The sequence below is a fragment of the Kickxella alabastrina genome (genome assembly GCF_025024165.1).
Source record: "Kickxella alabastrina strain RSA 675 chromosome Unknown BX661scaffold_18, whole genome shotgun sequence".
NCBI classification, from domain to species: Eukaryota; Fungi; Kickxellomycota; class Kickxellomycetes; order Kickxellales; family Kickxellaceae; genus Kickxella; species Kickxella alabastrina.
In genome coordinates, this window is record NW_026251489.1 from 121,392 (window position 1) to 144,393 (window position 23,002).

The window sequence follows — 23,002 nt, forward strand, 5'->3', positions numbered from 1 at the left end:
TAGGGGGCGCAGGCAGCAAAAAAAATAAATAAATGAAGTGGACAAACCAAAACAGAATCACCATTCGAATCAACGCTAAATACCCTGCATGAGTGATTTTTCATAAATGTGCAAGCCACATTACCAACAAAAAAATCATATTATTTGATGCACTGGATAATAAAAACGTCCATACTTCGCCCAGAGAAAATAAATCTATAGATCCACTTGCTCCTTTGACGAAGCCCTGTCCTGTGTTAAATGACTGACAGATATACACGCCATGATATGTCTATAAATCAAGCACTATGCTGCTTGTTTGGATGAGTAGCCGCAGTAGAGGGTGCTTCCTTGGCTTTGTGCCCGACTGCTGCCGCTGAGTCTCTGCCAAATGATTGCACTTAATTTCCTACCTCTGGTAAAAGATGTTAACGCACTACCTTTTAACAAAATGTAAAGGTATTGTGCAGTCTGAGGATATGGAAGTGGATGCTGAGGTCGAGAATCGCGAATCAGGTTTTCACCTGCATGCTGATTGCTAGGGTGCAGATGTGATCATGTGGGAGTAGGTCAGGGGACATAATAATGACACCCGTGTGTGCTCCCCATTTTACAATGCACATGCATTAACGCGCTTACGTGAAAATCACAACATTGGCATGCCAAGATACTAGTCTTCTCGCAGAAGAGCCAGTTCTCGCCAACGGAGTGCACAATTGGCAATGTGCACAACAGAGGGAACGAGATACATATATAAGACGAGACCAGCCTTATTTTTACTTTTGATTCCCTTGATAATAAAAACTATAACAAAACCCAAACATACAACATTTAACACCAGGTGACTAGTGCTCCACTCAAATCACAGCACCTTTAACGCTAGACGACCAGTGCTCTCTCCAAATCACAACAAAGGTAAGCGCGTAAACACATTTTCGAATATTCCTCCTGGGGGTTGGGGACTTGCTAGTCCATATTTTGGCAATGGGAAATAATATGGATTTTCTTTTTTAGAAGACATTAAAAGGAAACATGCCAAGGCATCATTGAATTGTGTAAAGATGGTCGCAGCCCTTTATTACAAACGAGTTTTAAGCTGAACACACACAAGGATGATAAGGAGGGCCAAACTAAATTGAAAATGTAAAAGTATGGTGGCAAGGTAGGGGCAGCGCTCATAAATAGCTCTTGTTCTTTTCTTTCGTCTACTTTTAATTATTAGTCTATTTAATATAATATATATTTTAAATCTATTATACAAGTTTTATACAATATTATTGTACTCATGACGACTGCCACTTTCTATGCCCGCGCGGGCTTAATGCTGGACGCCCTGGTGACCGGAGCCTCCGCTTTCCAGCTTGCACGTTCTGACTTTTCTTGGCACAAGCTGGCAACAAATAGACCGTTTGGCGCGGTGTGTCTGGCGAACTTTGCCCTTTCGTTAAACAATTTTACTGACTATTCGACGGAATCTGTACTTGCGTTGGTGGCGGTTTTTCTTTTGACTGTATTGTCGCTGATGGCTCAAGCAAACCTTCCAAAAAGCAACAACTTTATGTGCGCTATTCTGCATGCCGCACGCGTTTATCGAATTATACAGTATTCAAGCAGCTACTCTCTGCCTGTCACCATCTTGGGCCTGTCTCTGCACCTATATTCTGTGTGGTGCGTGCTCGGAAAGTTTTACCAAAAAGTTTTTTCAGGCTTGGTGAGCAATTTATTCATGCTTAAAGGATTCAACTTGATCAGGCTAGCAAGTCAGCGTAAGCTGAATATTGAAGATATAGTTGATTCAGAGCAAAAAATTGGTTTGTTTGCCAAATACAGCAATATTAAGATGGACACTTCAAAAAGGTAGGCATATTTGGCTTGTGTATTTGCGTTTATGCTCTGCGTTATATATGGTAAAACTCAATTTGCATGCCGTTTTTTGCTTTTTTTATTTTAAAATAGGTATTTCGTCATTCGCTTTTTGGTTGCGGCCGAGTGGAAAGGACTGATTACAATTGCTTTTGGCAATGCATTGAAAAATATGCTAATGCTCAAACGACGTTTTGTGCTGTTTTCGCTGCTCACAATCATTGGAAGCAGTGACCCTATTAACTATATGAAATTGGCCATGTTGTTTGCCATTTGGCAAAGCCTGGTCATTTCAAAATGTGTCAAACGATATATTGATAATTATACAAATTTCTGTTATTTTAGGATTAAAGAAATGCTTAAAAGTGAAATATTGAAAGAATCCATCAATATTCGTAATAAAGATTTTAACAGAAAAGTATTGTTGAGTATACCTTTATTTGCTCGTAAGCTTACAGATATTGCAAAATGCAATGGATCATTGATAAGCGAATCAGTCAATGTTTGGATAATGTATAATCAAATTGGACGGCTTTTTGTGATTCCAATTATTGTCACGGGTATCGAAATATGGCTCAAGAAATTAATGAATGCAAAAATTATTGAGCTCAAAAAAAATAAAATATTAAAAAATCCGCTAAAGTATTACGAGAAACCAATCAATGTTATTGATAATCTGCGAGGTATCAAGTTTTATGCCTGGGACAAGCTGTTTAAAGAAAATATTAAATGTAGTACACAGATAAAAATTATTATACCAATCCATTGGCAAGTTGCAAAATTTCTTGTTAATAACCTCAGTTGCGCCACATTACACATATCATCTGCAATTACTCTGCTGGCATTCATTGGCCGCTCAAACAATAACAGCATTACGTATGCTAATATTGCTTTCCTTTTGGGTTGTATCAAATCGCTCACAAATTTTACAAAATTGGTTATAGATCAATTCAATAATTATGAGTACTTTAGTTCACAGATAAAGTTTATTGAAAATGTGATCAAACCAGATGATAATCGCTACACTAAGCGTCAGTCCAAAGGTCTAGACAGCGAAGCTGCAGTGGAGCTAACGGATTGCATGTTCAGCTGGGGTGAAAACAAGTTTGCACTCAAGCCAATGTCAATGCGTATAGAGGCCGGCGAGTTTGTCACTGTTGTCGGAAGAATCGGAAGCGGCAAGTCGTCTCTTCTTTCTGGCCTTTGTGGCGAGATGCCAATTACCAGCGGCCAAAGCTGTGTGCGCGGCAGTATTGCGTATATGTGCCAAGAGGCTTTTGTAATTAATGCCACATTCCGCGAAAACGTGCTCATGGGTGCCGAGTACGACGATAAACTGTTCCACCGAGTGATTGAAGCCAGTGCTTTGACAGAAGACGTCAAGCATCTTCCTGCTGGTGATATGACCGAGATTGGCCGCAATGGCATCAATCTGTCAGGCGGACAAAAGGCTCGGCTGGGTTTAGCAAGGTAAGTTGAAAAATGTAAAAAGTAAAAAAAGTTAAAACCAAAGCGAATTGTATACTAAGCTTCTTGTTAATTTATTTTTCATTTGTAGGGCGCTGTATCTGCAAGCAGACGTGTACATCTTTGATGACTTGCTTTCGGCTGTCGATGCGCAAGTCGAGCGGCATGTTGTCGAGCATGTATTGATTAGTGGCGGCATAATAAGCGACAAAACACGAATTCTGGTCACTCATGCGGAGCACCTGGTCCCATTCAGCAACAAGGTCATTACGCTTGCTGATGGATGTGCTGAAGTAGTTGAGCAGACACCCGCACAGTTTGAAGCAACCATTGTGAAAGATACTGATGAATTGGATACTCTAGAGATATTCGACAGTTTGGATATTGGCAGCACCAGTGATATAAATAATTTGACCAATGATAATGGCACGTTCACAATCCGCCCTGAAGATGGCAACTCAACCTTAAAACCGGTGCATGTGTGGTGGTATCTAAAAAACAGCGGCTATTTGACTATGGCATCGATAATTTTATTAAAAATGGTTAATACCTATGCCTTGTACTATAGTAACAGCTGGAAGGTGGATTTAATAACAGATGAAAACCCAGCAACCATGATATTATCGTTAAAAACGTATTTGGTTATTAATGCAATTGTTGGGGTAGTTAGATGGCAGCTTAGGAAGCTTGAGGATTGGGTGAGTAATAAATATTGGAGCGATAAATTAGCGCAAAGATTAAGAAGTATGCTCATAAACAGCATTTTGTCCATGCCCCTGCCAATTGCAGAGAGGCTCTCCGCATCGGCAATTTCGAATGTGTACATTTCAAATATTTCAAATATTTCAGATGTTTTTATGCCACATTTTTCTGCCAAAATACTCCGCCACGTTTTTATAGCCATTTCAGTTATTGTACAAATGGCAAATGTGGCGCCAATACTGATTTTGTTTGTGTTTGTAATAATTGTTTGTACTTTTGTGTCAAATAGCGCCATAAACGTGTTTGATGAAAAATGTAGGCCACTGATGAAAAAATATGATATTCGGTCTATCCTGGAGATTTCAAACTTTATATTAGGCAGCAGACCATATATACGCATTCATAACATATCAGAAAGGTATCTTGCCCATTATAATATTTCTAGTATATATTATATACTGATAGTACATAATCGACGTATGGCATATTATGCTAAAGGTTTGATACTGGACTTTTGTAATGAATTGGCTGTTTCGGCGTTCCTTCTTTTGAATATTTGGCTGCACATAAATTCAAAATCCACCTTAACAACAGCCCACATTGATGTAGCTACTTCATTGTTGAAAGAATTCAAAACCTGTTTGGACAAAATTGCTTGGATTAAACACTCTAAAGAGCATATTTATAACGACTGCTTGCCTACCTACACATACATTGAGGAGCTTGAGCGCGAAGCGCCGGCTATCATTGAGAATTCAAGGCCAGAACCCAGTTGGCCGCAGAATGGCGTGATTGAATTTCGTAATTACAATATGCGATATCGCTCAGAGTTGGATTTGGTCATCAAGGATCTTTCTTTCACAGTTGGTAAAAACGAGAAAATCGGCATTGTCGGCCGCACAGGTGCTGGAAAGAGCTCGATTACATATGCTCTGATGCGCTTGGTCGAGCCAGCCAGTGGTCAAATTGTCGTTGACGGAGTTGACATTTCAAAAATGGGCCTGCAGGACCTCCGGTCGCGCATTGCCATCATTCCACAAGATCCAGTACTGTTTGCAGGAACTATTCGCGACAATCTTGATCCAAGCAATAAGTACACTGACGACGAAGTATGGGCGGCTATTCGCGTAGGCCAAGTCAGCGACCTTCTGGAGACACCAACAGGCATTTATATCGAAAAGAATGATGAATATTCCAACGAAGGGCCGTGGGTTGAGGGTGTTGGGCTGGACAAATGGGTTGAAAAGGGTGGTAACAATTTTAGTGTTGGCCAGCGGCAGCTCATCAGTCTTTGTAGAGCTCTGCTTTGGCAGCGCAAGATTGTCATCCTGGACGAAGCGACGGCCAACATGGATACCAAGACTGACCAGATCATGCAAAAGGTGATCCGCAAGGAGTTTAAGGGTTGTACTGTGCTGACCATTGCACATCGGCTGGGCACTGTCATGGACAGCGACCGCATCCTGGTCATGGACCATGGCCAGATGGCAGAGTTTGACAGGCCAGACAGCCTGCTCGCTGACAAGAACAGCCATTTCTCGCAGATGGTCGAGAGCATGAAGCTCAACCAGGGCGAGTAATTACCAATTATTAGATTTAAAAAAATAAGTTTATTTGTTAGATGTGTGCGCCTTGCCAAAATATATAAACTTTTCATTGTCATAAGCATATATTCGATCAAATTCGTTGTTAACGGATATATTCGCTAGCAGCAAGTTAAACATATCAATTAAATTTAAACTATACTCGCAATTTTTAGTTGAAAATAAATTTTATGTGAGTAAACATTAATAAACAAGTAAAAATGGAATTGTTCACTGCTGCAACGATGAAATAAAGTTATCCAAGTTGTACTCGTCCTCATACTGGTTCGTATCCCATAGGTCCTCCAAACCCTCAAGGGCCTTGGCCATAGACTTTGTGCCTTCACCTTCATCCTTTGGCTTGTTCTTCTTGGGCGGTGATACATCAAACAGGTCCAGCAGCTGATCAGTATTCATGGATGCCAAGCCAGCGTTCTGTTGGTTGACAATAGTGTTAGCCATATGCAGCTTGAACGCCTGCAGACCCATGATCTTCTCCTCTAGAGTATTCCGCGTAATAAGCCTATACACATTCACAACCTTTGTCTGGCCCAGCCGGTGCGCGCGGTCCATTGCCTGAAGATCCATCGCCGGATTGTAATCGTGCTCAACGAAAATGACCGTGTCTGCGCCTGTAAGGTTGAGTCCGAGGCCGCCGACGTGTGTGGTGAGGAGAAGGCAGTCGATGGTGGGATCGGCATTAAACCGGGTAACGATCTCTTGGCGACGGCGGGCCTCAACAGTACCGTCGACGCGCATATGCGTGACCTGGGGCATATGAAGTTGGAACAGATCCTGCTCAATGCGCTCGATCATCTCCCTGTGCTGACAGAAAATAAGCACGCGATGTGACGCGCTCACATCAATATCCTCGTCGGATGGGGGGAGACCAATGCCGCATTGGTTGAGCAGGTCCTTGAGCGCCTGCATCTTGGGCGCAATATCGAGCGAGTGCAAGTTGGCATCGCGCTTGCGCAGATCTGCCACGACCTGATTGTACAAGGGATGCTTCGGCGAAAGCACCAGCGCCGGGTGGTTGCAGAGCTTGCGCAGGTACTGGAGCGCCTGGAACACATGCGTTGCCGGCTTTTGCTCTTTTGCTGCTGTTGCCGCGGTAGACACCGCTGTCGAGGGCGCCGTGACAGTGTCTTCGGCCATGCCAAGCGACTTTTTGAGGTTGCCGGTGACCGAGGATTTGGCAAACTCCTCATACAAGAATTTTTGCAACGGCGATAGCTCGCAGTAGTAGTCCTGTATGATCTTGGGTGGCAAGTCGCTCAGCACGTCCTCCTTCATGCGCCGCAGCAAGAAGGGAAGTACCTGCTTGTGCAGCTGCTTCAGCGCTGTCTCGCCACTGACCTGTTGCGCGGACATCTGCTTGGCATCCCTCGAGGCCAAGATAGGCTTGCCGTACTGCTCGTTGAACTGGCGCTCGGTACCCAAGAACCCAGGCATCAGGAAATCAAACAAAGACCACAGCTCAATGACGTTGTTCTGCACGGGCGTGCCCGAAAGAATAAGGCGATGGCGGGCGTGCACGCGCTTGACGGCTTGGGTCAGTTTCGTGCGCGCGTTCTTAATGACATGGCCCTCATCGAGGATGCAGTAGTTCCAGTTGATCGCGGACAAAAGGTCAATGTCGTTGCGGACGACGTCGTAGGACATGATGACGACATCGCATGAGTTGTCCTGGATGCGCGGCAGCAGCGGCCGGCGCTCGGCCGGGGGGCCGGCGTAGCAGAGAGGGCGCAGATTCTCGGCGTACCGCTGAATCTCCTGTTCCCAGTGACCGATCAGTGTCGGCGGGCACACAACCAGGGTAGGCAGTGGCTCTTTGTCCCTGCGCGCATGATGGTCCGAAGCCACAATACAGATGGTTTGCAGGGTCTTGCCCAGCCCCATGTCGTCGCAGAGAATTCCGTGCAGCTCGTACTTGTTGAGGAACGCCAGCCAGTCGACGCCCTCCTGTTGGTACTTGCGCAGCGTGGCTTTGATGGTGACGGGGATACGGAAGGGCTCGAGCTTCGTGGGGTCCATCAGCTGTGCCAAAAACTTGCGCTCGTGCTCGCGCTGCGCCACCAGATCGGCGGAGATGCCCGGCGGGTCAGGGATGTCGGCCTCCAGTGGCACTAGCTTAATCAGCTGCGCAAAGCAATTGGTGCACACAAGCCGGGTCTGCTCGTTAGAGTCGCTCATGCGCCCTAGAACAGGAACCATGAGGAAGGTCACGTAGGGCAGCAGAATGTGGTCGTCCAGGCGCTGGATCGTATAGTAAATGGCCTCGGCGACGCCCTGGCGACACGACACTCGGGTGGACTCGCCCAGTACGGGAAGCGCTGTCTGGATGAACGCCTGCATTGAAGCCGTGGTCGCCACGCGGCAAAGCTCGGCGATCGTGCGCGCGGCCATATGCCGGATGGCCGAGAAGCGGCTGAGCAGCGCGCGCATAGCCCAGGGCAGCGTAGCCACCAAGTGGCCGTGCAGGTCGGGGTGCAGGGCAGGAGCCAGGGTCAAGAGCACGCGCAGCGCGTCGATGACTGCCTGCGCAGCCTCGGCATTGACGTTAAAGCGAGCGTCGGCGCCATCAGGGTCGGCAGAGTAAGCCTGAGCGAGCGGCAAGGTGACGCATTCCCAGAGGCGCGGCACACGGTCAACCAGACTGGCGCCAAAGAGCGTTGCAATGGCGCTCAGCGCAGCCTCAGCGCCGCGCACAATCAGGCGAGCGGCCTGCTCGCGCCCCTGCTCCTCGGATAGCACGGCGGCAACCAACGGTACAGCCTCCTCCTCCTCCACTGCCGCTGCAATATTAGAGCCAGAGTTGGTGGAACCCTTGGCGGCACCGCGCCGTTTCTTGCGATGGCTCGCCTGCGCACTGGCTGACGCCGCCTGTGCCATCGAGGCATCCCCAGACGACTGCTGCTCCGCTTTGCCGCCCTGCTGCTGTGTGGCAGACGAAGAAGAAGCAGCGGTAGCCTGCTCGCGCTGGACCATCTCGAGCATCAAGATGGACTCGGTCTGGGACACACGCTGCGCAAACACGGGCGTTGATGTTGGATCGGAGCACGCAAAGGTCGCCAGGTTGCGCACCATCTTGTCCGCTGGAGCGGCACGCGGAGGGTCGCAGGCGCAGTAGCACAGCGCAGCCAGTCTCGCTGCCGCCGTCGCGGCTCTCTGCTGCAGAAGCGCGCAGGGCTCGGACTTGATGGCAGTCATGAGAGACCGTAGGATGGCGTTGAGCTTGGCGGGCAGCCGGCCCATGGCCACCAGGGCGCCGGCCAGAGCCGCCTTGGCCGCCACATCGAGCTGCATGTGCAGCTGACGCCAATACTCGGCCGACGCGCCCAGCCGCAGTCGGCGCTCAGACAAAGCCGCTACATCGGCGGTCTGCGCGAGCAGGGCGTCAGCGAACGCCATTGAAAATTCGGCCGCTTCAGGTACTGCAGGCCGCTGCCGGGCATCGACGAGATCGAGGAGATGCAGACAGTCGCTGCGCACGCGCAGGAGCGCCCCGCAGGTATCCAGGTAGGGCTCTTCGCGGGCCAATGCGACCTGAAGCGTCTGGCGCAGCTGGTCAATAAGCTGGGGCGCGGTAAAGGGCTCGCCAAGCATCAGGCTGTCGATCGGGCGCTCGGCCATGGCCATTTCCTCGGCAACCACAGCAGCCAGCTGCTGCTCCAGCGCGCGATGCGACACCAGGGCATTGAGCAAAAGCGAGCCGAACAACTCGGCGCGCAGTGGAATGCTGGCACAGCTGGCGGCCAGCCGACCCAGGGCAGCGGCAGCCTCAACGCGGCAGCGCACAATGGTGTCGCGCGAGATCAAGCCCAGGTCCTGCGAAACCATGGGCGCATCCACATTGTGTCTGGCGGCGCCACCGCCGCTGCTGCCTGCAGGGGGTCAAGCAGCAGGTTGCGCGGCATCGGGGCGCCCACGGGGGTGGCTGCCAGGGCAAACATCTCGACAAGAGACCTGGGCTCAACCTCCATCCCGTTGACCTGCTGTAAGAGCAACCGATCCCAGAGCTGCAGCGACAGACGGCGGATGTCCTCGGTAGTCTCCAGAAGCACGTTCTGGTAGACAAGCTGCAGGAGCTGCGCAGAGCACACGCCACCAGGCATCTCCGACATTGCCAGCAGCGTCTCCAAGCAGGCGCGCCTGACGCCGGCAAGTGCGTGGCGCATAAACAGGTGCAGGCGTGGGACAAGCTGCGACAGCGCAAACTGCGGGTCCTCGGCATGAGCCACAGCGTCGCGCACGGCATTATGTGCAAAAAGCCTGGCGAGGAGCGCCAGCACGGCGGCCGCGGCAGCCGCCAGGTCATCGGAGGCACAGCCCAGGGCGGCCCACGCAGCGGCCACAACATCAAGTAAGCGGTGCGGCTGACAGGTCACCAGCGTGTCAGCCAGGGGCAGCAGCGTCTCGGCGGCCACCGCGCGCACATCGTCGTCGGACGCACGCAACGCGCCAAGCGCAGCATCCAGGGCGCCACCAGCCAGCAGAGGGGCAAGGTCCTTGCGCACGGCAACGACATAGCGCAGGGCCGAGAGCCCCGCGTGTCTGACTTCCCACGTGCCCGAGCCGCGCTCAACAAGCTGCAACAACGCCTCCTGCGTGCGCTGCACCAACCGCTGGGCGGCGAACCGGCTGGCAGCACCCAGGGCCTGGGCGCAGGTCTCGCGGACAGGCGCCACCACATGGTCGGCGACAAAGTCGCCAAATCGGTCAAGCGCAAAAACACAGCACAGCCGCACACACAGGTCCTCGAGGAACCGCTGGTTGCGCGTGGAGTTCTGCGCAGCAGAGCAGCCAGCACGGCGGCCGGCGCCAAAGCCGTGGTGCTTGAGCACCGAGCGCAGTGCCATGCCGGCACCGTGGCGCACCTCCCATGTGGCGTCAAAAAGGTCGACGGAGAGAACGCCGACGAGGCCAGCGAACGCCCAGCGCCCGGCACTGATGGCGAAAAGCGCCTCGCGTGCACCAGCCCTGGTGGCCTCAACCACCAGAGCGCTGCCGCCGGCCTGTTCCGTCACCGACTGCTCCGTCACTACGGCCTGCTCGACAGATGGCCCGCTGCTGCCGTTGCCGCTCATGTCCGCCTTGCTCTTCTTCTTGTTCTTCCCGGCATCCAGTCGCGCCTTGCGCTTCAGCCGGTTGCGCTCGCGTGCACTCAGCGTGCTCATGTCGATCGCTGCCTCGCCCTCATCGCCGCCGCCCACTGCCACCGCTGGATGCTGTTGTTGCTCTGTCTTGACAGCCACTGGCTGCGGACGCGCCACAACGGGCTTTGCGGCCAAATCCTCGTCGGCCAGCAGGTCGTCGCCGAGGAATTCCGCGCCAATCCCTAGTCTCTTGCGCATCTGCACGCGCTGCGCGGCGATGCGCGCCGCCGGATCCAACCCCTGCAAGCCGTCATCCTCGTACTCGCGCCCAGCAGACCCCAGCAAAAGCCTGCCGTGCTTGATAACCGAATCAACATTAAACTGCCCAAACTCCAAAAGCCCCTCTACATCCTCATCCACGTCCTCCGCTGCCCCCCCCCTCCTCCCCGCGCTCATCTACAGACTGCTGATTGAGGGTGAGAGAAGGAGGGGGTTTCATGTCGGTGGTGCTGTTGGGATCCCACTCGGGGACTTCTTTGGCTATAGCCTCGATGGCCTGAGCTGCCGCCACGCGTGTATCCCAGCTTTTACTCCCCACGAACTCGTATACGCGGCCCAGGAGCTGGAAAAGCTCCTCTGGATGCTGCTTTTGGATTCCGCCGATTTGTCGCGCCGCTGTTGCTCGCACCACTGAGGTTGCTCCGCTATCCAGTAATCCCACCAGCCTGTCCAAACGCGTTGTCATTAATCAGGAATCACGGGATCGTAAATTAAGTAATTAACCAAAAAGGTGTGTGTGATCAAGGAAAATAAAGAAATTGTGGTGGTGGGTTGTTAGTAAATAATTTTGAAAAAAAAAAACTGATGCAATTTTTTTTGGGTTAGTGGCGGTGAAAGCATGTGTTGTATTTATACTTTGTGGGATTTTCCTTTCCAGCCTAAAACAAATAAATAAAAAATAAAAAATATTGTTGGCTTGGCATATCGAGAACAAAAAAAATTCTGTGATTGGCTTGACGCGCACAAAGAAGTAGAAAAAAATCTCAAAAATCCCCCACCCGAAAACTGAAAACGAAAACAATGTGATGTACTACTTCACGTGTTCCCCACCAACAACATAGTATAAATATGTGCCCAAAAAATTAAACATTAAATAAAAAACACAAAAAAAGGAAAAGCAATTCGTTCCTCAAAATGATCGGGTCGCGTCGATGTAAAAAAAACTGCAGAGAATTACTGGGCGCCGGCTCCCTGCGGCACAAGCGCATCCAGTGAGCTCTCGGGATTCCCCCCAGCGCCAGCGCCAGCACCGGATCCATTTCTGCTGGACTTTGACAGCCTGCGTCTCAGCGAAGTAATGGTGTTACGCAGAGATCTGGATCTTCTCGGACTACCACCATTTCCCTCAACGTATAACTCATCATCTGTCAATTCCTTGCGACTCATCCCTCTAGGCCAACCATCACCACCACCACCACTGGTGTTTTGTGGATGCTGCAACTGCATATAGATAGAGTCTCGGCTAGCAGCACCGAGCTCGTACCCGGCGGGCATCAGCGGTGATCCGGTAGACGAAATATCTGGCAAGCCGTAGTCGTCGCGACCCCGCTCGGCGATCCTGCTGTCGCTATCGGCCATCCTCTGCATGGAGTACATTTGGTTGCTGCTCCCAGTGCCCAAAACAATATTCCCTGCCCGACGCGTATACGTCTGCTGGTGCTGCTGCTGCTGAAGATGGCTGATGGAATGCAGCGTCGTAGAGTTTGAAGGTGTTGCATGGAGGTTCACGCTGTTGGGGCGGTCAGGATCAACCAAATATGCGTGCACATTAGCAGCAGTGGACGCTGGTGGTCCTGCCGATGTGAGGTTAAGATTGCTCTGGGCTAAGCGCATCGTCAGAGAGTCTATGCTGCTGCGCCGCAGCGTGTCAGCCTTAGACATGGGCGAGTCCGGGTACACAATGGAGAGGTGTCCGGCGGGGACCATCACCTGGATATGATTGGCCATACTGCTGTTGCTGTTGCTACCATTCTCGTATATCACTGCACCCTGTGGTTGCCGCGGCTTCCGGGGTATAACAACGGTGTCTAGGGAGCGCGGCTGGATTTGTTGAAAGTTGTACTGATGCTGCTGGTGGTTAGGCTGCTGCTGCGGCTGCTGGTAAGACAGCACGTCCGCTGCCAGTAATTCCTTGCTGCTGCTGCTGCTGCTGCTGCTGGCTCCGTTCCCGCCAATCCTAAACATGTTTTTCAGACGTGTCATGCTGACTTTGTCCCGATTAGACTCGGCCAATGGCGGCGGCGCCTGCTGCTGTGGTGATGCAAAATTGTGTCTCTGCATCTGAAATACCTTAGCATCCGCTTCATATTGCTGGATGTAGTTGTTGCCGCCAGGAGACGACACGGTTGCCGGATACTGGATTTGCATCTGCTGCATCTGCTGCCGCATGAACATGGGATCGGCTCTCCCAATAGGATGGAGCTTCTGCTGCTGCGCCTCGGAGAAATTCGCAGCTAATCCCGGCTTCTGACTATTCTGACTATGCTGGCCATGATGGCTATGTTGCTGGTGGTAATCACCAGCAGCAGCAGACCGGCTGCCACTACTGCTCTCAGAAAGCCGCGTCGTGCGGGCTATATTCCCATGTGTCACCGACGAAATCACCGAAGCACCACCGCCGATCTTTGGGGAAAACACTTGCATGGGAATCGGTCTTCCGGTGTGCACCTGCTGGCTAGCATTGCTGCTGTATTTGGCCATCGACGGCAACAGCGGACTGTGGATCACCGCATGATGCGCCCTCTGCGAGGACATTGTCGGCGACTGCACATACGCCCCCATGCCGCCCGGGGCCAACTCCTCACAGTCCGTGGACGCCGTCTGCACAGGGACCAACGGTACAACACGTCTTCCCAGGCCACCACCAGCGCCCGCGCCACCGACTCGCCTGGCTGCAAGCACAGCGCTGGTCGACCGGTCCATTAGGTCCTTGGACAAGCGGCCAACGTCCGCATGGTCGCCGGACACCGTTTGGTGGATCGGCGGCGGCACAGCAAACGACATCGACCGGCGTACCTGCCGATCCGCCCTCGGCAACATCACGGTTGCCGCGTGCGCCGGGGACGCCGGCAAAATGGCAGCGCTCGACCGGTTGAACTGCCACCTGGCGCTCGATTGGCTGGACGGCGACATGGGCATGTCGTTGGCTCCAGGCGGCATCAGTGGCGGTGTCGGTGCCGGATCGTGCAGCGGAGGCGTCGGGTCGTACAGCCGCGCTGTGACTGAGCCCAGCGACCGCACCTGCGATGTCCGCGCACTGTCGGTCGTGCCCATAACTGGCGTCGACATCACCATATTCATTGTCACCAGCGAGTCACCACGCGGCGGCAGTGGCAGCGGCTGTGGCTGTGGCTGTGGCTGCGGCTGCGGCTGCCACGAGGAATTCCCCTCGCCGTCCATCTCTGCAGCGTCCAGGTTGGGCGCCGGCTGCTCACCGGTGTTGTCTGGGGCAACACCCAGTGTCTCGCTGTCGTCCACAGCGCCCGTGCGGTCAGCGTCGTCGTCAAACACAATCAGCCCGGCGCCGACGCGCCCGCCCTCCTGATCGACGAGCACGTACTCCAGGTCGGCATCAGCCCTGCCAGCAGTACCAGAAGAAGCAGCACCGGCGGACCTGCCATTACTCGGCGGATACATCTGCGCGGCATGCACAATGAGAAACTCAACTACATCCTTGGCCTTTCCGTACTCATGCGGATTGGCGACGTGACCGGGGTGCACGAGCAAGCACGGCTGCAGAACAGCGGCCAGATTTGATGCATTCATCAATGTGCGCTCGCTATTCCGCGGCAGTGCAAACACTGCCAGAAGTTCCAGCATATATAGCAGAGTATGGCGCGGCTCAGGCTCCAGTCTTGCGATCATCTCGCCATAATCGCTGGCCTTGCGGTCATCCGACAATGGCTCAGCGAGTTTATCCAGAAACGCGCTGTAAAAGTCCACGGAGATTACAGATTCAGGCAGCGAGATCAGGTAGCGTCGTAGAATAGTCGCTGCATCGTGCAGCGTGTAGCTGGTCCACTCTGTGAACCGCCCGTAGTGCGGCCGCTCGTTAAAGGAGTCCTGCAACCGCTGCACGCGCTTCATTGACCCGTTGACCCGGAATATGCCCTGCGTCTGTTGGCCCTGCGCCCGAAGATGCCGCCCGCACACCGCCACCACTGTCGGCACTACGCACGGCTCTTGGCTGGACGCCACAATGCCGACGCACACCCCCGCTGCCTTGACTGCCACGCTTAGCGGCATGCCGAACAGCTGCGCCTCGGAGCTCGTGCCTACTTAATGCCACATAGAATGAAATGAAAACGAGATTACGAAGATTATTGTGAAATCAGTTGTTGATGATCATCGGCTGAGGCGGAGTGAAATAAAAAAGCGTATTAATAGAATGGAAGCAATGCAGCATTGGTCATATGGCCATGCATGATTGAAAGAAAGAAAATAAAATGCAAGTGTTGAAATTCGCTCACTTTTTTATACTGTTTTTTTTTGTTGACCCCCCTCCCCCAATATTTTGCTTCATCTCTTTTGGCAGAAAGAAAGAAAACAAAAATAGAAAACACAAGCAACAGTTGAGCCAACAAAGAAAAAACATGAATCAAGCAAAAAAAGAGGTTACTTGATTTGAAGTACTTACTGTTGCCACGACTGATCTTATTGAAAGACGATGAACCAGCCATTCCGACACCCGAGGCGCTATGCTGCTGCCCTGATGCTGATACGGGCTTCTCTTATCCGTAACTATATCGCTCTGTGGTCTGGACCTGGGTTTGAAATGCATAATCTTATCCTTGAGCCGCAGAAACACACTGTCCCGATTAGTTGTCCCCGCTGTAGAATGCCTGTTGGCGTTGGCTCCCGATGAAAACATATGTGCGTTATGCTGATGCATGCCCTGCGACGATAAGCCGTAGCCCTGGTGATGCGACTGCGCCCGCTGCTGGTGCTGGTGCTGGTGCTGGTGCTGCTGTTGGTTCTGGTGTTGGTTGTGGCGGTCCGTGCAGAAAACGCAGTGGCCGAGACTGATGAGCCAACGGACGGCGTTGGGGGATAGTCCGCGGTTTGCTGCAGCCCACTGCCGCTGCCGCTGGAATGGAAGGCGCGGCCGAGTCTGTGCAAAGGCCGGCGACCCCACTTCGCCTGACATCTGGGCGTAGCTACTGCCATACAGCCAGCAGACTTCTCAGCGCTACTGCCGCTGCCGCTGCCTCTTCCCTTTCCTCATTGCTGCTGCTGCTGGCGTTTCCGCCCACCGTTGTTGATATGGCCCCCACGCCGCTGATTCCGGAAAAACCACGCCCAAGGAGCCAGCCCCGCAGCGGATGGCGGCGAAACGCCATATCGCAGCACCCCGCGCCCGAGCCATTCGCTGCATCCGCAGATGAAGCCGGGCGGGCGGCAAACGGGTGTCCGCCCGGCGGCATGGCGTGTACCGGCGACGCGGACGCAGAGTTGGGCTCGGAGTAAAATCCCTGGGCTGCCCGCGTGTCTGCGCGCAGCGCATGCGGCTGGTAGTATCCGAGACCCGAATCCAAATACCCGCGGCTGTCCGCCAATGCCAGGCCGCTAACGTCGGCTGCGCTTGCGCTGTGTGGTAGAACTCGGCGTCGTACCGCGGATGCCCGCCACTGCCGCTGCCGCTGGCAGTGCGAAACCCCCTCGTCCGGGGCACGGCGCCCAGCCCAGCGGCTGCGAGCTCGCCTGTGGATCGACCATTCGCGCAGTCACCGTCTGCGGGCCATCCGCTTGGTCCTGGTTCTGGTTCTGGTTCTGGCTCTGGCTCTGGCCTGGCTCTGGTGCTGCCGGTGCTGTGCGTGTGCGTGTGCAGAGAGATTGTGGAACTGGTACTCGTGGAGACTGCTGACGTACGAGCGACTCCGCTTTTTGCCGACGCTGCCGTATCCGCTGCTGTCCTCGGCTATGCGCTGTCTCCGGTCATCAGCGTTGTTGGTGGTGTTGCTGTTGCTGGAGTAGTTTGTTGGCTGTGTAGTGTAATACGGCTCTGTTCCTGTTGAGTCCCCCGCCGATGCTGCTGCTGCTGAATGACCCATGTTGTTTAACCGCCGCCCGCCTACTTCTGGTTTTGCTGCGTCTGCGTTCATTTCTGTAGAATGTGGATGTGTTTATATGAAAGTGTTTTTGTGTGTGCAATTAATAAAGAAGGAATTGGAAAAAGGAAAAAAAAATAGAAAAAGACGAATGGTATTTTTTAGCGTAGAATATTAAAGTAGAAAATATAATTATGAAATGAGACGACTAAAGAAAAAAGCAAGAAAGCGAGGGAGAGAAAAATATATAAAGGCGGGTTATTTTTTCGGGAAGGAGGGACGAGGTGTGTGTGTGTGTGTGGTGTGTTTTGTTTTGTTTTGTTTTTGTTAACAACTATAGAGAGCTGAACTGCTTTTTATTGCGAGTGTTAAAGAGAACAAAATGTTAGTTCATTAGCCTTTTTTTAAAACTTTATATTTCTCAAAGTGGTTTGGTTACAAGGAAAAATAAAAATAATATGGAATGAAAATTAGAATTCCAAAGTAAAAAAATGGAAAATGGAAAATGAAAATTCAAACTCTTCAAGAAATAAAACAACGCATACATATACGCAAGAATGAATGCATTTTTTTTATATATTTTACAACACCCCTCTCTTTCTCTCCCCCTTTTTTATTTTCCCCTGTCATCATCGTCCTCACGCCCCTCCCCCTTTTTTTACCACCCCATTTTTCGGAGAGAAAAGAAAAAAAGAGTGGTTTCAATTGTATTTGCAATCTTTACATATTCGCATTCAGATATAAACATATTAGCGTGTATAAAACACCCAGCCCGATGCTATGGACATACGTGTTGCTGTTCTTACCTCTTGTATATATATATGTGTGTGTGTGTGCTTGTGAATTAAATGGCACCGAGCCTAAATAAAAAACAAAGAGTAAAGATAAAACAAGAAGCAAATTCTACTGAAAATGTTTTTGGAATAAAACGATGTTTATTATTTTTGTTATTGTTTGCTTTGAGATATCTTCAAAGCCCGAGACAGAAAAAAGATAAAAATAAATGAAAGTCGGACATTCGGACAAAATAGTTAACAAAAAATATATAAACACCTTTTTTAACCCCGCTCTTTTCAATTGAAATTTGATTTTTTTAGTTATGCGGGGTAATATAGTAGTACCTTGAAAACTGTACATTAACGCACAGACATGTCGAAACCCAGCAAAACAAAAAATGATAGGAAAAGGATGTCTAGATCCACAATGAATATGTGCCTATAAAACGACTGATTAATAACGAAATTTTATATTTTTCCATTTTAGAAAACCTATATTTGGAATGAATGCATTCATGCCAAAAAATAATAATGATGATGCGTCCGTGCATGAATGAATGAATGAGGAGCGAAAAGGTACAAAAATAGAAGCAAGCCTAAACTGGTTTTTATAAAAGTGGCCTTGAGCGGGGCCGCACCCGGCGCACCCACTTGCGGCGCCTCGTATACGACGACACCGGCGACGCCCCCTGCGCAGGGCGCTTCCAGAAGTTGTCCGTATACACCCAGCCCTCGTCATCCGGTACTACAGGCAGCGCCCACTCTCGGTCAATCTCCCACCCGTCGCCGTCACCGCCACCGCCACCGTCCGCCCACTCATACCCAGCGCCTGGCAGAAAATCGCTCAGCGACGCGTACCCCTGCTTGCCCGACTCGTCGCTCCACTTTCCGCGCTCACCACTGCCGAGCCGCGGAATCCACCCGAGCCCGAGCCACCACCGCTGGTTCTCAAACACGCTGACCAGATGCGTCCCACGCTGCCCTGCCGACAAAGCGTCGGCGAGCTGGCCGCTGCCGAGCCACCCAGCGAGAGCAAAGGTGGCGTGCGATACCCGCCATCGCTCTCTGCATCGCTGTCCTCCTGTGCCAACAGCGCCGGCGACGAAAACACCCTGCGCTGGTCAGCAGCTTCGGGCTGCCTCCCCCTCCTCCGCCATACCGCAAACCGCCTCACACACCGCACCCACGCCTCCACGCGCTCCCGCCCATAAGCAAGCACCTCGGCGCCATACACCCTTGCGAACGCGCGCACGTGCGGCGACATCGCCAACAACCCAGCATTCCCCATGCCCAAAAACAAAAGATACCACGGAACCCAGTACACAACCACAACCAGCGCCGCCTGCATCCACAGGCACAGGGCCAGGATCCGTCGCGTCTCCTGTGGCTGCGACCAATCAACCAAGCAGTGGTGCGCTGCCACCCAATCGTACGCCTGCACGTACGACCCGGTGATCGTCTGCGTTGTATGCACGTTGTCCGTGTACTTGGCACTGCCAAAGCTAGCAACGCCCAGGAGCCGCTCCAGATCCACCGCCTTGGGCCCGCTGCTTCCGCTGCTTTTGTCAGTGCCGCTGCGCGAGCGCACAAGCACCCGGCTCTTGGTTGCCGGTAGAGCTGAGGAAGCCCGGTCGCTGGTGATTTGCGGATACGGTTTGATCACTGTATGGCTGCGCTTGCGCTCCCGCAGTCCCGCGCTGCCACTCTGCGACCCAAGCCCGCCGCCGCCACTACCGGCGCCGCTACTGCTCACGCTGCGCATGGCCCCCATTGCTGGCGACGCCACTGACGCCAAGGGAACAATGTTGAAGAACCCCGAGTTCAGCAGCCCCAGGCCCTGCCTCTGCTGCTGCGTCGACGATGTCCGCGGCAACGCAGCCGGAAGCGACGGCGGCGGCGACATCGACGGCGAAGACAAAGACGAAGATGCCAAGGACAAACCCGACCCTCCATCCCCTGCGTCTCCGCTGTCCGCGTACCCGCTATTATAATAATTAAATATAATATACGCAATCATCAGCCCAAGCGGCGTGGCCAGCAGCAGATTAGGCCGCAAGCAGTACATCGAGTAGACAACCATTGCAACCACTGAATCCCTGGGCCTCTTCCACATGAGTATCCGCGTCACACCCCGATGCACCACACTGATGGGCGCTGATTTAGCCGTAAACTGGATAAAGTTTGTCGGCAGAGTCTGAAATAATGACAGCGGCTGCTCAGTTTGCGCCGAGACCAGGTCGTTGATCTTGGTTTCCTCCTCCACTTGCTGCCAGAATTCCTTGTCCAGCTGCTTAATATACTCTGCTGTGTCTTCGCGCATTGTCGTGGAGGAAGCGGATGAGGCGGATGAGGCGGAGGAGGCGGAGGAGGCGGAGGAGGCGGAGGAGGGGATGAGCCGCCGTTGTTGGCGGTGGTGTTGGTTTGTTGTTTGCAGTCGCTGGTATGCTTTAGTGCGCATTTCTTGTGTGCTGTGATCTGGCATTTATTGCATCGGACGCCCTGCTTAGCTACGCCCCAGAGAAACCCACTGCAATACTTGCAGTATGTCGGCGACGTAAAGGACGTTACGCAAAAGTCGTGCATTGGGGAGAGCTTAAAGTGTGGATATAAAGTACATGTAAAAAAATAAAATAAAAACCTGGAGGGAAAAAACTGGAGAAGAGTAAAGTGATGCAAGTATAGTGTGAAAAAAATTAAAGATTTTAACCTTTTTTTCTTTCTTCGAGAGCGGGCTTTGTTTTATGCAATCTGCAAGTGACGAAAGACATTTGAAACTTTGAAATCACTCTTGATCGTAGGGGGTGGGGGTGGAGGGGCTGTGATTAAATAATTAAAAATAATTTTTCCCTCTCTTTCTTTCTCTCTCGAGTGGTGCTTGCGCTCAAAGTCATGGCAGGAAATTATCGCGCCCAGTGAGTCAGAAAAGTAAAAATTCAAATGAATTTAATTTTTCTTTGGGGCAGGCGAACAAGCAAAAATAGAAAAGAGGGCAATTGAAGGCAAACTTTCCAACGAGCCCAAAATTCAATCCTTTTTTCTTTCAGAATCTCAATCTTGATATTTTATTCACTTATACCAGCCACCAATTATTTTCAAATCAGCTTACAGGCTTTATTCAATTTACATAAATAAAAATGTCGTCGTGTCGCTTTTACGAAGCCGATTTTCCCGAGATTGACGACATTGTCATGGTCAAAATCACCAGCATCAAGGAGATTGGCGCATACGTGCAGCTCGAGGAGTACGGCAACATCGAGGGTATGATTCCCATGGCAGAGCTCTCCCGCCGCCGTATCCGCTCCGTCCAATCGCTCATCCGCGTCGGCCGCCACGAGGCCGTCTCCGTCTGCCGTGTGGACAAGAGCAAAGGATACATTGACTTGTCCAAGAGCCGCGTCAACCGCGAGGAAGCGGCGGCTTGCGAGGAGAAGTACCAAAAGTCCAAGCAAGTTCACCTGATCATGTCCAACCTGGCGAAGAAGCTCGACGTGGACATCGAGGAGCTCTACCAAAAGTTCGCCTGGCCTTTGTACAAGAAGTACGGCCATGCTTTTGATGCCTTTAAGGCGGCTATTCTTGACCCGGAGGCTGTCTTTGGTGAGTTCAATCTGGAGGCGAATGTCCAGGAGGAGCTCATGCACCTGATTGCCCGCCGTCTCACCCCGCAGCGCGCCAAGCTGCGTGCTGATATTGAAGTTGTCTGCGCCGAGTACCAGGGCATCGAGGCTATTCGCCGCGCACTCAAGGCTGGCGAAGCTGTGTCTACTGAAACCTGTCCGCTGAAAATCACCCTGATTGCGCCGCCGCAGTACAGCATTGCGACGATGTCAATTGATAAGGCTGGGGACTTGCTGCTTATGGAGAAGGCTATTGAGGCCGTGCGCAAGGTTATTGTTGAGGAGGGCGGATCGTTGAAGGTTACGATGGCGCCAAAGGCTGTGAGTGAGACGGAGGAGAAGGAGCTTAAGGATTATATGGCTCGTGCTGAGCGTGAGAACACGGAGGTCGCTGGTGATGATGATATGGACTCGGGTGATGAGATTTAAAAAAGAAAAAAAAGAGATTTTTGGATTAAATTTGTTTTATGAGGAATAATCTTTTACTTGCATGTTTAGTTCAAACATATCAAATACACACTGCAGCAGACATGAAAACTGTCGATTTTTTTAATTTCTATTTCATCCTTTTCAGCTTATCCTTAAACCAATTTCCTTCCACTCGCTTGCCTAAAATTATCATTAGAACGATAAACATTTACTTAAAGTGTTTATATAAGATGGTTACAAGTTGCTTGTGGTGGGATAATAAATTTTTTAATGGCAATGTATTAAAAATTAAAAATTAATTTATAAAATCATTAAAATCATAATAAATGTTTTGTGTCTAATAGATCTTTTTGTATGTTTTAAACAGGAAGCCCTCATGAGTGTATGGCTGTTCTTATGCACTTGGGCATTGAATGTGCTAAATTTTCTAGAGTAGTAGCTGAAACAGTTGCCCAATAATTATGTGCTCGCTCGAATAGTTCATCAATGTTTTTTCGAATGAGTGTCATAGTTGCAAAGGTGGGTTTTCAGCAGACCCCAAAGGTTTTTGATAGGATTGAGGTTGGGAGATTATGATGGTCATGGCAAGACACTGATATTGTGATTATGTAGCCTGTTGCCAGTCTCATGGGCTGTGTGCTTAGAGTCATTGTCCTGCTGAAAAATAACACTGACTCCATTTGGGAGATTGATACTCTCCAAAGCGGGTACCAAATTTATTTTCAGTATTTGAATGTACATGGTATTGCTCATATTATCCTCAATATAAGCCAAGGGGATTGTACCATTAGCATGGAAAGCATTCCACACCATCAAAGACCTACCATTATATTCCATAGTAGGCTGAATATATTTGGCCGTCATCCCGTTGTTGTCTCCTTTGGTTGCAAACCTCCTGTGGCTAGTATCAAAGCACATAAGCTTAAATCCATCTGTCCAAAAAAACCTGCTCCCAATCCAATTTGATCCACTCTTCGTGTTATTTTGCCCATCTGTACCGCAACTTTTGGTTGTTTTTGGTGACAAATGGTTTTTGCCTCACAACACAAGAATGATGCTAAATGTGAACAAGGTATCTCTGAATAGTCTGCCTATTTAGTTGAATCCCTCTCTCCTTTGACAGCTTTTTGGTAAGTGTAGCAATGTCAATTACTTCCCTGTGATAAATAAATCTTTGAATAAAGATTTCGTCATCTTTGGTCAAAATCGTAGGGCAACCCCCCTTGGGCCTTTCGCTGTAGATAAAGTGCCAACTAAGATGCATTATAATTGTGCTTAGCTTGATGTGTATTCTGTTGCTAATTTCTGTAGAAGTGAAGCCGTTGTGAGTCATTGACTTAATGCTGTTGGCCTTGTTGCAAGTGATGACCATGACTTAAA

General features: G+C 51.0%; 5 protein-coding genes across 5 annotated transcripts; 2 read left to right on the forward strand and 3 right to left on the reverse strand.

Annotated features, from left to right (window-relative positions):
- The first annotated feature begins 1,927 nt into the window (after positions 1-1,927).
- BX661DRAFT_43691 (P-loop containing nucleoside triphosphate hydrolase protein) lies at positions 1,928-5,738 on the forward strand. The gene is made up of 2 exons (XM_051539169.1): positions 1,928-3,312; positions 3,401-5,738. The coding sequence occupies exons 1-2, from the start codon at positions 2,015-2,017 to the stop codon at positions 5,589-5,591; spliced, it is 3,489 nt and encodes a 1,162-aa protein (XP_051390144.1). The 5' UTR covers positions 1,928-2,014; the 3' UTR covers positions 5,592-5,738.
- Positions 5,739-5,825: 87 nt separating this feature from the next.
- BX661DRAFT_199646 (SNF2 family N-terminal domain-containing protein) lies at positions 5,826-11,438 on the reverse strand (the record flags this gene model as incomplete). The annotated part of the gene is made up of 4 exons (XM_051538346.1): positions 5,826-9,425; positions 9,470-11,116; positions 11,154-11,249; positions 11,292-11,438. The coding sequence occupies 4 exons, from the start codon at positions 11,436-11,438 to the stop codon at positions 5,826-5,828; spliced, it is 5,490 nt and encodes a 1,829-aa protein (XP_051390145.1).
- A 351-nt stretch (positions 11,439-11,789) lies between these two features.
- Positions 11,790-14,088, reverse strand: BX661DRAFT_185381 (uncharacterized protein). The gene is made up of 2 exons (XM_051536762.1): positions 12,999-14,088; positions 11,790-12,899 (listed from the first exon to the last, which is right to left on the reverse strand). Exons 1-2 carry the CDS (start codon positions 14,051-14,053, stop codon positions 11,927-11,929), a joined length of 2,028 nt encoding a protein of 675 aa, XP_051390146.1. The 5' UTR covers positions 14,054-14,088; the 3' UTR covers positions 11,790-11,926.
- Positions 14,089-14,404: 316 nt separating this feature from the next.
- On the reverse strand, positions 14,405-15,007 carry BX661DRAFT_126523 (Rho GTPase activation protein; the record flags this gene model as incomplete). Its single annotated transcript, XM_051532468.1, has 1 exon — positions 14,405-15,007. A coding segment is annotated over one exon (603 nt), but the record flags the coding sequence as incomplete, so codon positions are not given.
- A 5,531-nt stretch (positions 15,008-20,538) lies between these two features.
- Positions 20,539-21,897, forward strand: BX661DRAFT_185385 (putative SUI2-translation initiation factor eIF-2 alpha chain). Its single transcript, XM_051536763.1, has one exon. It carries the CDS (start codon positions 20,711-20,713, stop codon positions 21,620-21,622), a length of 912 nt encoding a protein of 303 aa, XP_051390148.1. The 5' UTR covers positions 20,539-20,710; the 3' UTR covers positions 21,623-21,897.
- Positions 21,898-23,002: the final 1,105 nt, after the last annotated feature.

Bases quoted from the DNA above. Each gene is read 5' to 3' on its own strand.
- BX661DRAFT_185381 (XM_051536762.1), bottom strand. From the start codon at position 14,053: ATGAATATGGTGATGTCGACGCCAGTTATGGGCACGACCGACAGTGCG. The intron at 12,900-12,998 runs GGCGCCGCCGCC...CAGCAGCAGCAG, and splicing joins TTTGCATCACCACAGCAGCA to CAGCAGCAGCAGCAAGGAAT.
- BX661DRAFT_185385 (XM_051536763.1), top strand. From the start codon at position 20,711: ATGTCGTCGTGTCGCTTTTACGAAGCCGATTTTCCCGAGATTGACGAC.
- BX661DRAFT_43691 (XM_051539169.1), top strand. From the start codon at position 2,015: ATGCTAATGCTCAAACGACGTTTTGTGCTGTTTTCGCTGCTCACAATC. The intron at 3,313-3,400 runs GTAAGTTGAAAA...TTTCATTTGTAG, and splicing joins GCTCGGCTGGGTTTAGCAAG to GGCGCTGTATCTGCAAGCAG.